Here is a 20,108-nt window from a genome sequence, read left to right on the forward strand (position 1 = left end):
CAGTTTTTAAAAATTGTAATAATATTTTACTGTTTTACTGCATTATTTGATCCTCCTCGGCTCGACTCCAAGTGGAGGTATACGCGCTCGGAAGTGTGCAGTGGGTTTCTTCTGCTTTATGCAGGAACACTTCCTGGTCACGTACCCCTCTATCTCAACCTTCATGTTGTTTTGGATATTGATATTGATACTGATATTTACCTGTTTCAATGTAGTTATTTGCTTGCTTTAAAATGTTAAGGTCATATGTGCTTGAATGATTATGAAATTAAGTAACTGCAATACTTCCTTTGTGTGTTATAAGATAAGATGACTAAGCAACAGTTGTGAAAGTTAGGTTTTTGAGTTTGATGTTTGTAACCAACCACAAAGGTTAACAATAAGGATGAAGAGAGCACGTTGCAACCTCAAGCGGAGGTGATCCAGACGAAGACTTCAGTGAAGAAGAGGAAGAGTGCTAGAAGAAGACAACAGCATAGGCAACAGAGGAAGAACATCCGGCGGATTAATCATGAGATATAGAAACAGATACGCCTACAAAAGGCAGATTGGATCATACAAGGCATTGATCAATTGATGAGTAATATGAAGTTAGAATTTCCCAAAATGTAGTATAAAAGTCTGAGGAGTAAAAGGCCTCCTCAGATGCTGCCTGCATTAAGCAGAGATGGACACCTGATACCCTAAGAGGGGAGCTTAAAGGATTAGTTCACTTTCAAATAAAAATTTCTTGATAATTTTCTCACCCCCATGTCATCCAAGATGTTCATGTCTTTCTTCAGTCGAAAAGAAATGAAGGTTTTTGATGAAAACATTCCAGGATTTTTCTCCTTATAGTGGACCTCAATGGCCTTCAGATGGTTGAAGGTCAAAATTACACCCCTTTTCCCCACCCCTATAGGGGTCAGCCAGCTGTTTTTTTTCGTTGTTTTTGTTTACCGTTTATATATATATATATATATATATATATATATATATATATATATATATACAGAATCTGAATTAAAATGTGTTTGATTTAAGCCTACATTTCAAAATTTTGTGTCATAAAATTATATCGCGCATACAGCTCAACTAACGCGATCGTTATAAAGGTGTTTAAACAACAATACACTTCCACTTGCATGTATTTGACAGTCGGAATATCAGATATTTCATGCCATAGCTAATAGTGATCAGTGACTCAAGCACTGATGGACCAAAGAGCGCGCATTTCGACATTTGCAGTAAAAACTTGAAATATAAATTCACAGAAAATGCATTTAATACCAATATATTGAAACGTCTGTTTATATACTCCATTAATAAAGGAGTCCAGACATTGGACAGTTTTATATTTAATATGAAGGAAATAGACATGCATGCATGCGTGACACAAAAAATCTTTAACTTTTAGGTAGCAAAATATTTTTTTGTAATTCCGTCAATTACACTAAGGTTATTACATTGTCTGCTATATATTTGCTTCTTATTTATTAAATACGGGCAATTGATTGATAAAACATTGATCAAAATTAAGATACAATTTATACAAAACGAATATCTTTTAAAAAGAGTTTTCTATAAAACAAAACTTAATGAAGTCGTCAAAATCATGTTTTACCAAAAACAACGCCGTTGCTAGGAGGGCGCCAGCGCCTCTGCCTTTCAGCGCCTATGCCTCGCGAGTGGATGATAGCCCTGAAGATGCCTAGCAATGATATACCTTTAGTGGTAGTATACCTTTAGTTAAGTTATACCTTAAGAGTCTTCGTAGCGCGCTAAGAGACAATGTTATGGTGAAACGCAGCCCAGGTATAATGCATTTCATGTGTAATGGAAAGCGCTCTTCTTTGGTCAGAACCATGGAGAGTGATCGCGGATAGGTCTGTCCTATGCACCGAAACTTTTAACAATGCAACAAAATATTTAAAGAGCATCAAGCTATTAAAATCTATATTATGTATACGCACAGATAATATAACAGTAGGCTATATTAGTCAATATTTTTTTATTAGGTTAAGCAGTGATTGGATAACGTTTTTTTTTTTTTTTAATTTAACATTTGTAATTTAAGGCCCACCCACAATTGGTCTGGCCCATCCAAAACTGGAATCCTGGCGCCGTGCCTGGGCCACAATGAGCTGTGCGTAACGCCCACAGACGTGAAGTGAACGAGACAGAGGCTGTCCTGTACTGTCTGAAATGGTTAACTCTGTGGCGGTGCATGTGCAAAACAGATTTAACTAATCATAAAGTCAATCAGGATACATAACACAGCCTACTATAGGCCTACACTAACCAACCCCCCCCCCCCCCAATATAGTTCCCATGTCCCTGCCTTCAACTGTTTGGAGGTCACTGAAGTCCACTATATGGACATGGTGCATGTAACCTCACTCCGCTGAACTCAAGAGGTGCTCTAGCGACTGACACTAGAGACTGCAGTCTTTAGCCTCCTTGTTAGATGCGGACAGGCCCGGATTCGACACCCGCTTAGAGCGGCTGGTCCAATTTTAAGTTCTGGTTCTGGAAAAAGATTTCAGGAGGATTGCTAACATCTGTGAAATAAGAAAAAACCCAAAATTTTGTGGTAAACATATATGGTAGGGGTTGATCTTTGAGTACTATGATTGGATGGCCTGGACATCTGAATGATTCTGCTTTATCTTGTGTATAAGTATGACCCTTCTTCCTTAAACTTGAGGATGTTATGGTACTATGGTACTGTCTCAGTGTCTGCTTGATCACACTCCCGAGGCGCCTGTTTCCAACTGATGACTGATAGATTTGAGGCTGCAGATAGTCAATCTGACAATTAATCTAACAGGGTGTCAAAAGCGCACACACCCTTTATGATATTCTGCTGTCTAGATGGTTTGGGTGCCTCCTTCAACCCAGGTGGAAAAAAAAATATTTCTATAATGTACTTAAAGTGCTCTATTTTTGTGCACTAATTTTGTACTTAATATACTAAAAATTATTTTTTAAGATAATTTTAAGAACATCTAAGTGTACTCAACTGTGCTATTTTGAGACACTATGAAATATGAACTAAAATGTGCTTTTAATATACTATCTCTGTATTTAAAAAATTTATTTAGATATCACTTATAGTACATTTGAACCCATAGTGTCTCAAAATAGCAGTTAAGTACACATGTTCTTAAGATTATCTTAAGAAGTACTAAAGAAGATTTTACATTATAGAAGTGTACTTTTTCACCTGGGAAAGTAAATCTTCACCTATTTTATCATTTTGTCTTTCCAAGAATTGATAAACAGCAAGAAGAACAGCTTCAATATGCAACATTTATTTATGGATTAAATCGTTACACATTCAGGTCATGATGAATGAGACATGAGTAGCTGACTAAAGGTCTGTCAAGCTGAATTATGGTGCCATTCCTGTGTCACTCCTGCAGATGTGTATTTAACATGGGCCTTCTTTCTTGATTTGGATTTTTTTCTTTGATGCCCTAAAAAAGAGTGAGATTAAATTGAAGATTAAAATTAAAAGTGACAGACTCTAAACATTTTTTTTTAAACCTACAGTACTTTATTTGAAAATGCATGCATGTTTAAACTCACATGTTCGCAGCACACAGAAGGCATTCATTGTCATATGTTATCCCATCGGTTCCACACACGGGCTGATATATCTTTGGGCACATGTTAGGCGGGTACCTGCATTTAGGCTGGTCACATAAAAAGAAAAAAACCTTGAGTTATTTGCACCTGGAGGGAAGCAATTCTACAGTCTTTATTTACTCACGTAATTTGCTCCATCAGAAATGGTCACTGTTTGTCAAGAAGGAAAAACAAGGATTAAAGTTTATCATGAAACACATTAACTTGTTGTTTTGCCCATACAATGAAAGTCAATGAGGTTTAATGTTGTTTTGCTGGACAAAAACAGAACTTGAATGTGAATTACTGAAACAATGAAACTCTTCATTATGAACCAAATTAGACTGTTGCAGAGTATCAATATATGTTGCAGATCCTCATGTGACAAATTAGCAACATCCTAATATCAGTTGTTTTTGTGAATGAAATCATTACATTACTCACCTAGGACGCAGAGAAGGATGATGACTCCTTTTGCATACATTGTTCCCAACCTGAGAGTCAATTCACTAAAACTGACGATATGATCAGTGATAAAATGATCCGGCTATTTATAGCAACACTGTATCCACCTCTAAACGTGGGAGTGGACCGTCCATCCCACTGTTTCATCACATCACATCACATGACACACGCAGACAGAGGTTTACTAAGCACCTTTAGTTTGATAGATTTATTTGGCTGGTAGGTGTGTGTCAAAAAGTGTGTGTTGTAGCTCTTGAGCTAAAACCCGGTACAATGCATCTCTCCCTTTGAGGTTAATGTTTATTGTGCGCTGTCCCTGTCTCTTTAAAATACAAAAAAAATAAAAATAATAAAAAATAAAAAAATGAATAATCATTCATGTTGTCCATCTTGGGTAACATATACAGTTTAATCTCTCTGATTCTGCCAAATCATTCAGTTCCTGTAAAACTACTCAATTGGGGAACTATTTTCATCAGAGCTTCTGTGCAAAGTACAAAAATGTTACACAAATTATCAACATTTTTTTTTTTACACATTTATCTGTCTTGTCCAATACATGGGTGTTCATTTAATGGTTTTTAAAATATGATGCATACATATCTGCATCCATTTGCGTGAGGCACTAATATAAAAATGTAAACTTTATCATCATCATCAACCTTTGGGACTCCGGTATTATATGAGCTGATTCTATTTTCTGTTCATTGAGGTTTGCAGTTTTTGTAGCCCTGTTAGTCGTGTGAGAATACTGATACCCGAACAATCCTTGCTGAGGGATTTCGCATTGCCATGACTATGTGAAAATAAATGTTAGCCTTGGACTTGATCAATTATATTTATATTAGAATACTTCACATAACAATTGTTAAATGATAAAGTTTTAAGAAGAGGTGCAGTTGAAACAGTGCAGCAAGTCCTCAAGCTCAACTCACAGACTCACTATTTCATTATATCAACAGCAGTATTTGATGTTCTTTAGCGATTTTGAGTTGAAGTTATACAGAAGTATGAAATTCTCTTCTACAATGTAATAAACTACACACTTTCCCTAGTTTGAGAATCATGTCTGCATGACTTCAGGTGTGTGAAGATTGTACTGGCCAGACTGACTCAGATCACTCATTCTCTTTCTGAAGTATTCCTCCTTCTTCCTCCTCCCTCTCTAAATGCTGACTTTCACTTTTTGGGTATAATGATCGGACTGATCATGACAACCAATCCTTTAAGAGTCATCCCTCAACCAAAAACTTTGCTCATTAAAACCATATAAATCTTAAAAATAGCAAGAACTGATTCAAAGACTGAATTAAAAGTCAAATTTCCGCTGACCTTCATAGTTATTTGAAATTGGAATTGCATAGCATACTCTTAAAAATAAAGGTCCTAAAAGGGGGTTTTCACAGTGGTGCCATTGAAGAACGTCTATATTACTAACGTAACCCCTTTCCCTGAAGGAGGGAATGTAGATGTTATGTCGAAACTCCCATGCTACTGTCTCACCTGGGAGTCCAATCACCTTTAAGTGATAACTTAACAAGCCAAGGAACATTGGCCAGTGAGATTTGCATGCCGAGTCACACCTACCCGGACATGCGGGTATAAATATGACCGGCATTACTCACTTCATTTATGTTTTGCTGAGGAGCCGAGACAGGGGTCCTGACTATTCAGCGGTTGTTGAGGGCTGTGACAGGAGGGACGTAACATCTCTGTTCCCTCCTTCAGGGAACGGGGGTTACATTAGTAACTTAGACGATCCCCTTCAGTCAGTCATGTTTGACGTTACATCAATACTGATGTATCAGGGTCCCTATGGAAAGTGTTATGAGTGTTGGAGACACAGATGCTGGCAAGCTGTTGCGTGCACTTTTGGCAACTGCCCTCTACACAGTCGTACCTCCCCAGCGCCCCACGTAAGCCCTAAGGAAAACAGTCCTCCATACCAACGGGATGCCATGACCAGTGTTGTTAACGCTGGGAAAGTGTGCCTATTCTAATGGAGAGGGACGCTATGGAGACCACACTCTGCCGAAAGGGAGGTTACGTGTGGTGGACACACATACAAAACTGACTTGTGGGGTCACATATGGAAGATCTCTGTGGTAGGTCCTGCATAGCCATGGAGGAGTTACCACCGATACAGAGATGGGCAGAGCGGATCTGCTCAGGGAAAGACATGAGTTTGGTGACAGAGAAACAATACACATACGTGATTACCGAGGGGGAATCACAACATATGGGCATCTAGCCCAGTACCAGGGCTGACTGGCCAGGCATGCACACAAGTACTGGGCCTGGCATCAGACACCATTCGTCGCGTCTGACTGCTGAAGGATGCTGGAGGAACTTGATTCAGGGTTTGTCAAGTGGGGAACTCTTCTGAAGAGCAAGTAGGTGCTCGTATCGCCCCTGCTAGGGGGAAATGCCGCTACAAGCGAGACACCAAGCCAGGCTTCCTGCACATTACCTGTTTGTACCCAGCACACAGGTAGAAACCGGATCCACTCCGAGATTGTAGAATCTCGCAAATGTATTTATTAGGTATCGCCCAACCCGCAGCTCTGCAGATGTCTGTCAGAGAGGTGCCGTGTGCCAACACCCAGGAGGAAGCAACACCCTGAGTAGAGTGAGCCCTCACTCTGAGGGGGCATAGCATGGTGATGGCATCCACTATCCTCTGTTTGGAAACAGCCTTTCCCTTCTGCTGACCTCCAAAGCAGGCAAAGTGCTGCTCTGAGCATATGAAGCTATGTGTGCAGTCCAGGTAAACACGTAATGTGTGAACAGGACACAGCAATGTGAGGGCTGGGTCTGCCTCCTCTGGAACTTCACCACTTGCAAGTTTACCACCCGGACCCTAAAAGGAGTGGTGGGAATTTTGGGCACATATCCCGGGCCCGAACTCAAGGCATGATTCCCTGACCGAAAATGCCTGCAGGTCCCCCACCCTTTTGAAGGAAACAAGCATGGTTAGGAGCTTTAGAGACAGGATTTTAAGCTCAACTGACTCGTGCAGCTCGAAGGGAGACCAGAAAGGACCACAGAGAGGTCCCGGGGGGGATAGAGTTTTAACCTCCTCTCAGGAACCTGATGACCAGGGCTGCGTTCCACTTCAGTTTTAGACACGCACTCGCGAACTTCCCTAAACACTTCCCCTTGGGGGAATCCCTGCCGCCATTTTGAAGTGCGTTCCACTTCGTGAAGTGGACGAGGGAAGTTTATATGGACAGACCCTCGCTTACCCCACCACAAACAACTCTATGATATATTAATATTTTTTTTAAACATTTAAAACACACATATATACATATAGAATGCTGTATCAAACAATTCTGTAAGGGGAAAAAAAATAAAATAAATCAGCTTCATTGCGGATTCCAAGTGATCAAGGGCTTAGGACGTTCCAGTTCAGCCCATTGCATAGGTTCCGCCAGTAGTGGGCACTCATGCAACATAAGAGCAATGACGTACATCCCAGTCAATGAGAGTGAGGGAAGTTAGCGAGGGAAGGGCAACAAACTGGAACGCGGCCCAGGTTGTGCTTTCCAAGTGACCTGCCATCAGCATTGCAATGTGCTGCGATGGCAGCAACATACACTTTCAAAGTGGAGCGGAACAGTTTCTGCTCCCACCTCTTTTTCAAGAAGGAAAGCACAGAGCTGATTGGGCATTTCCAGGGGTGTTCCTGGCGGGAAGAACACCACTCAGCGAACAGACTTCAAAACATAAACGCACCTGGCAGAGGGGGCTCTAGCTTGAGTGATAGTGTCTACCAGAGCCGGTGGTAGGCCACTTAAGTCTTCCGGACGTGGGTGCCAAATGGGCCCCATCCATGAGAAAGTAGGTCCTTCCTCATGGGAATCCACCAGGGAGGGGCTGTCGCGAGGAGCATCAGGTCCAAAAGCCAGGACTGGGTGGACCAGTAAGGCGCAACCATTACGACCTGCTTCTCGTTTTCCCTGACCTTGCGCAGTGTCACTGTAGCGGCTCCTGGCCATAAATTTAGGTAGGGAAGATTCTGGGTCTTAGTGCTAGTTTATGATAACCATTTTATAAGCTTTATATTGTAATTGCTGAACACATCAGACACACTTTTGGCAGATTTACATTGGAAATTTGGGGGTATCATGAATATATGCCTGCTGAATCCTTTCACTACATTTTAATATATCCTGCTCACTTTACAACTTAAAATAGTCTAGAAAATATTTGCTACAGAATGCTGAACTTGTTTATAATTTATTATTAATTCAGTATATATATATATATACACACACACACATATATATATATACACACAAACCCGATTCCAAAAAAGTTGGGACACTGTACAAATTGTGAATAAAAACAGAATGCAATGATGTGTAAGTTTCAAATTTCAATATTTTATTCAGAATACAACATAAATGACATATCAAATGTTTAAAATGAGAAAATGTATCATTTTAAGGGAAAAATAAGTTGATTTTAAATTTCATGGCATCAACACATTTCAAAAAAGGTGGGACAAGGCCATGTTTACCACTGTGTGGCATCCCCTCTTCTTTTTATAACAGTCTGCGAACGTCTGGGGACTGAGGAGACAAGTTGCTCAAGTTTAGGAATAGGAATGTTGTCCCTTTCTTGTCTAATACAGGCTTCTAGTTGCTCAACTGTCTTAGGTCTTCTTTGTCGCATCTTCTTCTTTATGATGTGCCAAATGTTTTCCATGGGTGAATGATCTGGACTGCAGTCTGGCCATTTCAGTACCCGGATCCTTCTTCTACACAGCCATGATGTTGTAATTGATGCAGTATGTGGTCTGGCATTGTCATGTTGGAAAATGCAAGGTCTTCCCTGAAAGAAACGACGTCTGGATGGGATCATATGTTGTTCTAGAACTTGGATATACCTTTCGGCATTGATGGTGCCTTTCCAGATGTGTAAGCTGTCCATGCACTCATGCAACCCCATACCATCAGAGATGCAGGCTTCTGAACTGAGCGCTGATAACAACTTGGGTCGTCCTTGTCCTCTTTAGTCCGGATGACATGGCGTCCCAGTTTTCCAAAAAGAACTTCAAATTTTGATTCGTCTGACCACAGAACAGTTTTCCACTTTGCCACAGTCCATTTTAAATGAGCCTTGGCCCAGAGAAAATGCCTGCGCTTCTGGATCATGTTTAGATATGGCTTCTTTTTTGACCTATAGAGTTTCAGCCGGCAACGGCGAATGGCACGGTGGATTGTGTTCACCGACAATGTTTTCTGGAAGTATTCCTGAGCCCATGTTGTGATTTCCATTACAGTAGCATTCCTGCATGTGATGCAGTGCCGTCTAAGGGCCCGAAGATCACGGGCATCCAGTATGGTTTTCCGGCCTTGACCCTTACGCGCAGAGATTGTTCCAGATTCTCTGAATCTTTGGATGATATTATGCACTGTAGATGATGATAACTTCAAACTCTTTGCAATTTTTCTCTGAGAAACTCCTTTCTGATATTGCTCCACTATTTTTCGCCGCAGCATTGGGGAATTGGTGATCCTCTGCCCATCTTGACTTCTGAGAGACACTGCCACTCTGAGAGGCTGTTTTAATACCCAATCATGTTGCCAATTGACCTAATAAGTTGCAAATTGGTCCTCCAGCTGTTCCTTATATGTACATTTAACTTTTCCGGCCTCTTATTGCTACCTGTCCCAACTTTTGTTGTGTAGCTCTCATGAAATCCAAAATGAGCCAATATTTGGCATGACATTTCAAAATGTCTCACTTTCAACATTTGATATGTTATCTATATTCTATTGTGAATAAAATATAAGTTTATGAGATTTGTAAATTATTGCATTCCTTTTTTATTCACAATTTGTACAGTGTCCCAACTTTTTTGGAATCGGGTTTGTGTGTGTATATATATATATATATATATATATATATATATATATATATATTGGTGCCCAAGATGAGCTGTGGCTGTAATCAATAAAACCATCGGATGTAATATAAATCTTTAACATCCAACTGCACATTTATATCAAGGACAATGATGTCATTTTGCACCATTAGAGCTGTTTATTGCTGTGTACAATAAATAAAACATGTTCAGAGACAAAGAATACAAAGGTTTAATATGCTCGGATTTCAGCTTGGAATTATTCTCTTTCCTAGTTTCTCTATATACTGTAACATGGGTTGTAAACGGTGCTGCCCTCTATTTGTAAAATATGCTTTATGCATCAAGTAGTTCATGGTTCACAGGAAAACACCTTTAGCAGTACACAGCCAAACAGTTTATAGATTGTGACTTTTAATTAAGTAGTTTTTGCATCATTATATCTGTCAGGTTGTATATTTGGAAACGCAGCATGACACCTCACTAGACAGAGACAATTACAACAACACTTAAAATAAGTTACTGTACATAACGGACAATTACACAGTATTTTACAAATTGTATCAATCACTGTGACATCACAGACTGTTCACACATAAAAATAATTAACAGATTCTGTACACACGACTGCACATTTTACTAATCAAATTAAAAGAAAACATTTTCAAACATATTTTATGCAACAATATAATCACATATTTATTATCTAAGACTGTCTTTATATTTCTGCACCACTAGCAGCATTGAAATGATAGTTCAAGCAGTTCAACTGAGTGGAACACCGATTCAACCAATGGTGTGAGTATAGGGGCGGGACTATCTGTTTGTTTGACCAATAGAAGACGAGTGTTTGTAATTTGCTTAAAAACACTGCAGTCAATAGAGAGCAACAGGGATGATGAATTTTTGTATGCAAAAACATGAAAACAAGCATTTTAGCAAGTCACTAGAGTCACTGGGTTTTTTTAATGGGTTTTCGGTTAAATGCCTGAAATAAGGTCTGTGGTGAACACAAGATATTTTCCTATTTTATTCTAAGACATAAAATACATCAGTAACACCCTTTTGTGATCTTTTTAAAGTTTTCACTTTGCTTACAAGTGGCTAAATGAGACTACAGAAGTTGTCGGGAACATTAAACATCATCACGGTCGCTAGTTGCTTTCACAGCCTCATTGTGTTTATAATCGCACTCTTGCAAACTATTCCAAATCAAACTTCCATGAAAATATTTTTAAATAAAGACTGAAAGAGAGTTGTAGCTTAGTGAGGGTGATGTTGAAGTCATGTGTTCCTAGTGTCGCTCGTTTAGAGCCAGTGTTGCCAAGTCTGCAGACTTTAACATTGTTGCTGCGGGTTGTTTTTCAAGTCTGCGGGTTGAAGCAACCCCAAATAACATGATATTTAGCCCATGGAAAGCGAATTTTACGAGGTGAACCCTGCTGATTTGGGAGACCCCCCTGAAATCCCACTGGGCTAGTTTTGGGCTAATTTTGAGTAGGAATTGGACGGGTTTTGACCTGGCAACCCTGTTTATAGCCTACCTTTAGCTTTTTACTTCTGGTAATTGTGTTTAGGCTTCAAAATTCATCAAAGTTGTGTTCATTTGTGAAGATTGTCATGATGAACTAAACGTGTAAGAATCATAAACTTTTGTTGGTCACAGAGCTTATTTTCTGCAATAATCCAAAAGCCAGTGGAAAATCATGTTAGGTTCTTGTCGAGGGAACCAGGGTGATGCAAACTACAAAAAAATTGTCATCACTGCATTTCTCTATTCCATTTGGCGCAGATAGTGGCAAAGAAATGAACCTCTTCTGCATTAAATATGTTAAACTGATGTCCACAGCCTGTGTTTGTAAGCGTTTCTGTGTGTCTGATGTGTAAACGCACAGAAAACTGGACTCTCCCACAGGAAGAGAATTCCTCAGGAATGACTCCACTTCGCACAAAGGAAGGAAACACTAAGATTCACTCACACACACACACGCACACACACACACGGATAGTCGGGCCGTTCTCTCAGTTAACACAAACCACCCTCGTAATCATCATCTTCCTCAGCTGGTGGTCCAGCGCTGCCCTCTTGAGGAGCAACAGGAGGTTTCTTCTTCTTCCCGCCACCTCCTCCCGGCACCCTCAGAGAGATGGCCAACTTGGCATACTGCATGAACAGAGCCGAGGAGGGAGGGATTTATTAGTAATGCACTGATTTGTCAGCCAGGCTGATTATTTAATTTTGAGATTTTTTTGGAACAGTAAATAGCAGCTAAAAACGTTTTGGTTCCAAGAACGTTAGTTTTTGGTTCCCCGAACGTTAGTTTTTGGTTTCCAGAATGTTAGTTTTTGGTTCCCAGAACGTTAGTTTTTGGTTCCCAGAACATTCTTTTTTTAAGGTTTGTTTTTGGTTAGCCATGAATGTTTTCTTAATGGAAATAGAATGTTAGTTTTTGGTTTGAAGAATGGCATTCTAACAATATTGTTCTAACAACATTCCCAGAATGTTCCCCTAACCTTTTCACTCTAATATCACTACCCCAGTATACATCAGCAATCATCCAGCACACAAAATAATATACAGAACGTTACTTTTTGGTTAAGTTATTTTTAGGTTATTTAAAAATAACCAACCTAAAACGTTCTGGGAACGTTATTTTATGGTTAAACCTAAAAAGAAAGTTCCTAGAACGTTATTATTTGGTTCTCAAAAAAATAACCAAACAGGAACCAAATACTAATGGTAAGGTAATGTTCTGTGTTTGCTTGGGATGTTAGTAGATTTTTAATATTTCCATGAATGAGCTCTCTAACAGAAAGCTCAAATATTATTTATCTAAAAGTTGTACTTTTTGTTTGTTGATTTTGTTGGTAAAAAATTAAATAAAAATTAACAAACTACAATACAAAAATGATAAGACGACATTTATAATGTTACAAAAGATTTCTATTTCAAATAAATTAAATGTAATGGCTACTGAAAATTCAGCTTCGTATCAGCACTGTAAAATTTAAATTCTATTAAAATATAATTACAATATAATTTCTATATTCCAAATTCTATATTTTATTCTATAATTATATTTTAATAAAATTCCACAATATTACAATTTTTACTGTATTTTTAAATCCAGGCTTGGAAAGCATAAGAGACTTCTATATATTAGTGCTGTCAAAATTAGCGCGTTAACGCATGCAGGTTTTTTTTTTTTTCAGTTTAACGTGCTAATATTTAATGCAATTAACGCAGCATCCGTTTTCCATCATAATTCGGCTAGCGTTACATTATATGATCACACTCTTATTCAAAAATGAAAAATCAGTGCGTTAAATATGCATATTCAACACATATTTAATGTATTGTTGACGTGTTACAATTCACGTGTTTTTGAACCTTTTGGCCTTCCATTTCTGTGTGACACGACTTGTATGCATGTGTATATATATATATATATATATATAAAATTTTAATATAGTTTAAGTAGAATATATTTCATTTTTATTTTAACTCAATGGTTTTCACAAATACCGAGCTAATACTCCTTTAGTAAGCATAATGTTTTGCCACAGTATTGTTCTGTTCGGTGTGAAGAATGAGGTTTGACACTCACATCATTGTCCATGTACTTGAGTAAAGGTGAGTTGCACACGCGTGCCAACTGATCCTCGTCCTGCTCGTCATAAGCCGCCAGTAACGTCTCCATAGAAACGCAGTCCTCACTCCCACTGAACCCTGGGAGACTGAAGGGAAGGAACAACACAATATTTCATACCGTTCACAGAAAATGCAGTGGATTTGAGGGACGGTGTCACTCGTTTGTACCTGTAACTTTCTCTGACACACTTGTCTGCAGCAACAAAGTCACCACGGTGGAGATGGACCAGCACTTGAGCGATGGTTTTCTGCAGGTAAGAACAACTATATCAAACATCTATTGAAAACATTAGGACACAAATGCAAACTTTCATGATAAAAGTTGATTTTCTCAATAGGAAGAAGCTTGTCAAGTTGGACAGATGCCAACATGGATTGGTGTGTGACATGACCTCGTCCTGAACAATTACAACTAAAATTTCAGATGAATGTCAGTATTTGCACCTTAAAGCAGGTGGGGTAGTTCTCAATTTCCTTGTACATGTTCTTCTCTTTTTGGAGGGACACAGCAGCCTCGTCCAACCTGAGGACAATAAAACACAACGGCAAGATTATATATGTAAAAATTACAGTATGAGAAAAACAATGTCTTTTTTGAACTTTAAATCATGTAAATGTATTCTAGCAGACCCCAAAACTAAAACTAAGAACTTGTAAAAAAGGACGCACCTGCGCAGTCTCACCAGAAGTCTGGAGGATTTACCCAGAAGCTCTGCGGCCTGTCTGAGACGATCTTCATTCTGAACACATCAACAACCAGACCACATGGGTTATGCATGAATATCCACAACAAATAGATGTCTGATCATTTACAGGATTCATTTATGTCACAGGGCTAAAAACATTAATGCATGTTGCCGTTTCCTCACCTCAAACACAGATGCGGCCTTCTGGTACAAGTCCACGGCTTTCTCCAGATCAATCGATTCAACGAGTCTGAAGAAGTGGACGGCACTAGTTAATGCTGGTCGTGGTAAGAGAACCCTCACATGCATTCAGTTCAAACACTTCAGAGAATGCAAACAACCTCTCAGGAAGTGGGAGGGTCAGAAAGGAACTTCCCCAGCAAATAGGGAACATTCCCAGAACATTCTGGCAAGGTTCTCTCAAAGTTATGAACAAACATTATTCCGGTAACGTTAATAGAATGTTCGTTCAAAGTTATCTGGTCTATAATAATGTTCTCAAAAGGTTATCAACGTATAAACTTTTTTTCAGAAACGTTGAATGTTCATCTAACATTTTTAAATGTTACTACTTGCTTTAGAATGTTTAAAGAACATTCAAAAGTAACATTCCCATAATGTTTGCAAAAAGATAAAAATGGAATGTCCTTTTAACATTTGTATAACCAAAAAAATTTTTTTTTAAAAAAGAAACATTTATGAACTGTACATTTTGAATGTTCAGAGAACATTCAGAAATAACATTTTCATAACTTAATGGGAATGTTAGCTAAATGTTTTAAGAACATATTTTTGTTAGTTGGTAGGAAGCAACATTTGTCCACTGGAAGTAATTTCCTGGGGCATTTTTCACTTTAGTAAGGGACATTTTTATAATTATCTTAAATAATTAATATTAAAGGGTTAGTTCACCCAAAAATGAAAATAATGTAATTAATTACTCACACTCATGTCGTTCTACACCCGTAAGACCTTCATTCATCTTCGGTTCATAAAGCTCCAAAGCAGTGTTTTGAAATCGGCCCATCACTATATTGTTGAAAAGTCATTATTTTGTTTTTTTTGGAGCACAAAAAGTATTCTCATCGCTTTATAATATTAAGGTAGAGCTACTGAACTCACACAAACTGATTTAAATACGTTTTTAGAACCTTAATGGATCTTGAGAGAGGAAGAATCATTGCTGTGAATGAAGGCCTCACGGAGCCATCGGATTTCATCAAAAATATCTTAATTTGTGTTCCGAAGATGAATGAAGGTCTTACGGGTGTGGAACGACATGAGGGTGAGTAAGAAATGACATTATTTTCATTTTTGGGTGAACTAACTCTTTAAGAAACTAAATATAGATACTCTAAACATATCCATCCATGTTGTTTTTATGTCAGATATTTAAATGTACTCAATTAACTCAATCGATCAGAATACTATAGTCTACTCTGTTACCAATAAAATTTGATCAGCATCAGAAGCTGATCTTGTAATAATGATGTCAATTAATGGAATACATTACAAACATTTATGTGTATTATTCTTTTATTCTACACAGGAAAGACAAGCCGAGAACCATTTATGAGTTAGTTTATTTTTTTTATTTTTATTTTTTTTTATGTATTAGAAAATCAAGACTTTACATTGACTATTTTATTAGCGTGAAAAACAAAATGATTATTCATATCTGGAATAAATTATAAAGAAATTTCCCTATCAGTGAGTTCACCAGTTCAGTGTTCTCGCAAGAACTCGTGTTATAATCAATGAAGCTGTCTAAACTGCTAAATGAATCTCTTATTTACATCATATCTGCAATTTGCAGAAGTCTCTGAGCACACAAAAGCATGTTAGCAGACTTCTTCTTCACCGGTGACTAATCTAAACGTCTCTGATTGGCCACTGCATTCATGTGCTCAACAGATAAGTGTTTGATTGGATATAATGCTAAACTCTGATGCAACATGAGCAGATCTATATGTAATGACACTTTTTATTCACTTTTTTTTTACATTTCACTTTAAAGGTGCCGTAGAACGTCTTTTTAAAAGATGTAATATAAGTCTAAGGTGTCCCCTGAATGTGTCTGTGAAGTTTCAGCTCAAAATACCCCATAGATTTTTTTTAATTAATTTTTTTAACTGCCTATTTTGGGGCATCATTAAATATGAGCCGATTTAGGCTGCGGCCCCTTTAAATCCTCGCGCTCTCCGCCCACGGAGCTCGCGCTTGCCTTTAACAGCATAAACAAAGTTCACACAGCTAATATAACCCTCAAAATGGATCTTTGCAAAGTGTTTGTCATGCAACATGTCTAATCGCGTAAGTATGGTATTTATTTGGATGTTTACATTTGATTCTGAATGAGTTTGATAGTGCTTCATGGCTAAAGCTAACATTACACACTGTTGGAGAGATTTATAAAGAATGAAGTTGTGTTTATGAATTATACAGACTGCAAGTGTTTAAAAAATGAAAATAACGTCTCCGTGAATACAGTAAAAAACAATGGTACTTTAACCACATTTAACAGTACATTAGCAACATGCTAACGAAACATTTAGAAAGACAATTTACAAATATCACTAAAAATATCATGATCTCATGGATCATGTCAGTTATTATTGCTCCATCTGCCATTTTTCGCTATTGTTCTTGCTTGCTTACCTAGTCTGATGATTCGGCTGTGCACAGATCCAGACGTTAATACTGGCTGCCCTTGTGTAATGCCTTGAACATGAGCTGGCATATGCAAATCTTGGGGGCGTACATATTAATGATCCCGACTGTTACGTAACAGTCGGTATTATGTTGAGATTCGCCTGTTCTTCTGAGGTCTTTTAAACAAATGAGATTTACATAAGAAGGAGGAAACAATGGAGTTTGAGACTCACTGTGTGTCATTTCCATGTACTGAACTCTTGTTATTTAATTATGCCAAGATAAATTCAATTTTTAATTCTAGGGCACCTTTAATCACTTTAATTTTGGTTTTAAATGAAGATTTTTTGGAAAGACCTTACATTTCAATGTGGAATTAAGCTGTTTTCTGTGTAATGTACAAGATTTACATTTCAATTTAAAGCAGCAGCTCATTTGCATTTAAAGGGACACACACAAAAACGGTGTGTTTTTGCTCACACCCAAATAGGAGCAAATTTGACAAGCTATAATAAATGATCTGTGGGGGATTTTGAGCTGAAACTTCACAGACACATTCTGGGGACACCAGAGACTTATGTTACATCTTGTGAAAGAGGCATTATAGGTCCTCTTTAAATCCAGTCTGCTCTGATGCATTAGAATTGGCTAGGTGGCGCTGTCACAAAAAAACTAGGGTCCTAGAAATGCGGTCCTGAACTGCAGCCTCCAGTACTGCAGGAATATACTAGAGGTTAATTTCCGACCCCGGTTTTGATTAGTCATCGGTATACGCTCATCTGTATACTCACTTCCCAGCCCTGTCCAAGGCTATTCCAGCAGTGCCAGAGGTGCCGTTCTCCACGTACATGACGCTGGCCTTCTCTATCAGCTGGATAGCCTCAGGCATCTTCTTCATGTCCTGCAGGTGTGCAAGAGTCATTCATGCACCGTCACAAACCTACAGGCCATCCATAACAATCACTGTACAGACCGACTCACCTTCAACATCATGCCGGCTTGTTCATATGCTCTGAGAAGAAGAGAAGCATGTTTATTGTACAGGCAGTTAATTATGTATATGTTGTTAATATTGTAGTATGTTGTTAACTATTAAAAGTATGAAAGTAGTAAACTAAATTAGTTTAGCATAGATAGGTAGTAAACTATTTAATAATAATAGTAAAAATTCACTTACTTTGCTGCATGGAAGAGTCTGTGAATTTTAGTTAAGTAAATATGTGCACTGAATGAGAGAATAAAATCAAAGCTTAAACAATACTACATATACTACAAATATAAACTATAATATTTAGTCTTATTTGGTGGATTAACTTTGCAATTGTGATTTCTTCTTCTGCCTTAAACTAGTAACTGGAGTCACAGTGTTGTTCGTGAAGGATACGCTTTGTTTTCTGTGTGGTACTCGGCCTCTTTCAGGTACGCGTCCTTCGCTTGTTCAAGCTGTTTCGCATTTTTGAAAGCCACAGCTAATATAACACCAACAGACATTGTTAAAAAGCAATCATTGTGATGGGCATTGCATTTCCTTCAATAATATCAGTGCAAGACGTTCGTTTATTTAAGGTTTCCATCACCTGCTTTTGCCATCTCTGAAGCTGCTCCATCATAATCAGGTTTCCACTTGGTCATGCTGGTCTTTAAGCTGCATGAGGTAAAAAACAATCATTTTATGGCGTTCACAGGTAACCAAACCCTTGTGAGAAAGAAGTGTGCTTACGTGTATGAAATGTGCACTTGTAGTGTATGTCAAATCTTAAAAATATATATATTTATTAAAAAAAAAAAAAACTGTACTTGCAGACAATATAATATTAATGAAATAAAAGGCCACTTAAGTGCACTTAAACAGAGTACACTTTTGTTTTTTTAAGTACACTTTTTAAAAGCACACTTTGTAATAATGCCACATTAAAATTTTACTTTAAAGTACATTTTAAACCATGTTTTAATAATCTTTCATCATGCTTTAAAGAAGTACACTTATGTTTATGTGTTAACACATGTACAGTACTTGATTTGTGGTTTGTTATTTGAAATTCCATTTAAAGTTAATGTATTTTAAATGTACTAGCTGCGACTTCATCATTACAAACCTTTAATTTAAGTATATATTTAAATACATGACATTTAAGTAACACATACATGCTTGTCAATGCATTCGGCGGTACGCTTTAAACATTTTAAGGACAATAGAATTATGAATTTACATATGAAGATGTACTTAAGTGGAACAAAAAGCACTCTTAAGTTCAAATAATTGCTTGCAATATTAAATTTACACTATAATACATTTTCATTTAATTGTAAATAACATCCAATTAAGTATATTTTCCAAGAACTTGCTCTTTTTAACTAATGTACTTCTTTTTCACAAGTATGTTACAAAAATATGCACATAATTTAACATAAGTGTTTGTAAACAACATACAAAGCCAATTTTAGAACAAACACATTTGTGTAATTGGACTTTTGACTCAAAATCTACTGCGATATGTAGTCTGTGACAACTTGCCCCATGATGCGCACTCGAGCGTGTACTGCGTAGCAAGAATGTCCACATCATCATCATCATCAGTAGTGTTTCGGAACCCTCATAATGAGGACCACTGCAGCTGTCGCTAAGGTAACCTCCAGCACTGCACGCGCGATTACGCAATCTGTCTCGCGGTGTAATATTCTTCATGCATTCTTCACGCGCATCAGAATCCTTCAGCATCTCATGTAATAATCTGGACGCGATTTAACTGTTAAATGAGTTCAAACCAAAACGCATCCCGTTATCTAGCAGTAGCCTAATAGGCAATTGTCCTTTTCCCTGACAGCGACAGCAGGCCGATCGTAACGCGTGAGATCTGACCTGTCCGCTCATTCTGTGTCTATATGACAATATTTCATATCTCACCATTTCTCGGCTTTGGCGATGTGCTCGTGCGCCTCGTTGATCTTCTGTGCGGCCATGGCTCACGGTTGCGCGGATGAAGAGGACACAGACCGACCCGCTGCTCGGGAGGATGATGATGATGATGATGGACCGTCACGTGCTATACGTAGATTATCCAGATTTTCTTTAGAGCTCATCCACGTCACGGTGTTTTTCTACGGGAGCCCGAGTGGGAAGCCTGCAATGCACCCTGCATCATCTGCGATTCACAATTGCCTTAATTTA

At 38.1% G+C, this 20,108-nt stretch overlaps 1 protein-coding gene across 1 annotated transcript; it reads right to left on the reverse strand.

Moving 5' to 3' along the window:
• Window positions 1-10,105: 10,105 nt before the first annotated feature.
• Window positions 10,106-20,071, reverse strand: napgb (N-ethylmaleimide-sensitive factor attachment protein, gamma b). Its single transcript, XM_048164407.1, has 12 exons — window positions 19,845-20,071; window positions 18,517-18,584; window positions 18,324-18,408; window positions 18,117-18,134; window positions 17,921-17,951; window positions 17,731-17,840; window positions 14,471-14,537; window positions 14,271-14,341; window positions 14,046-14,124; window positions 13,770-13,849; window positions 13,558-13,687; window positions 10,106-12,113 (listed from the first exon to the last, which is right to left on the reverse strand). Exons 1-12 carry the CDS (start codon window positions 19,898-19,900, stop codon window positions 11,976-11,978), a joined length of 933 nt encoding a protein of 310 aa, XP_048020364.1. The 5' UTR covers window positions 19,901-20,071; the 3' UTR covers window positions 10,106-11,975.
• Between the last annotated feature and the right edge of the window lie 37 nt (window positions 20,072-20,108).

Source organism: Megalobrama amblycephala, linkage group LG17, assembly GCF_018812025.1.
Source record: "Megalobrama amblycephala isolate DHTTF-2021 linkage group LG17, ASM1881202v1, whole genome shotgun sequence".
In the NCBI taxonomy this organism is placed as follows: Eukaryota; Metazoa; Chordata; class Actinopteri; order Cypriniformes; family Xenocyprididae; genus Megalobrama; species Megalobrama amblycephala.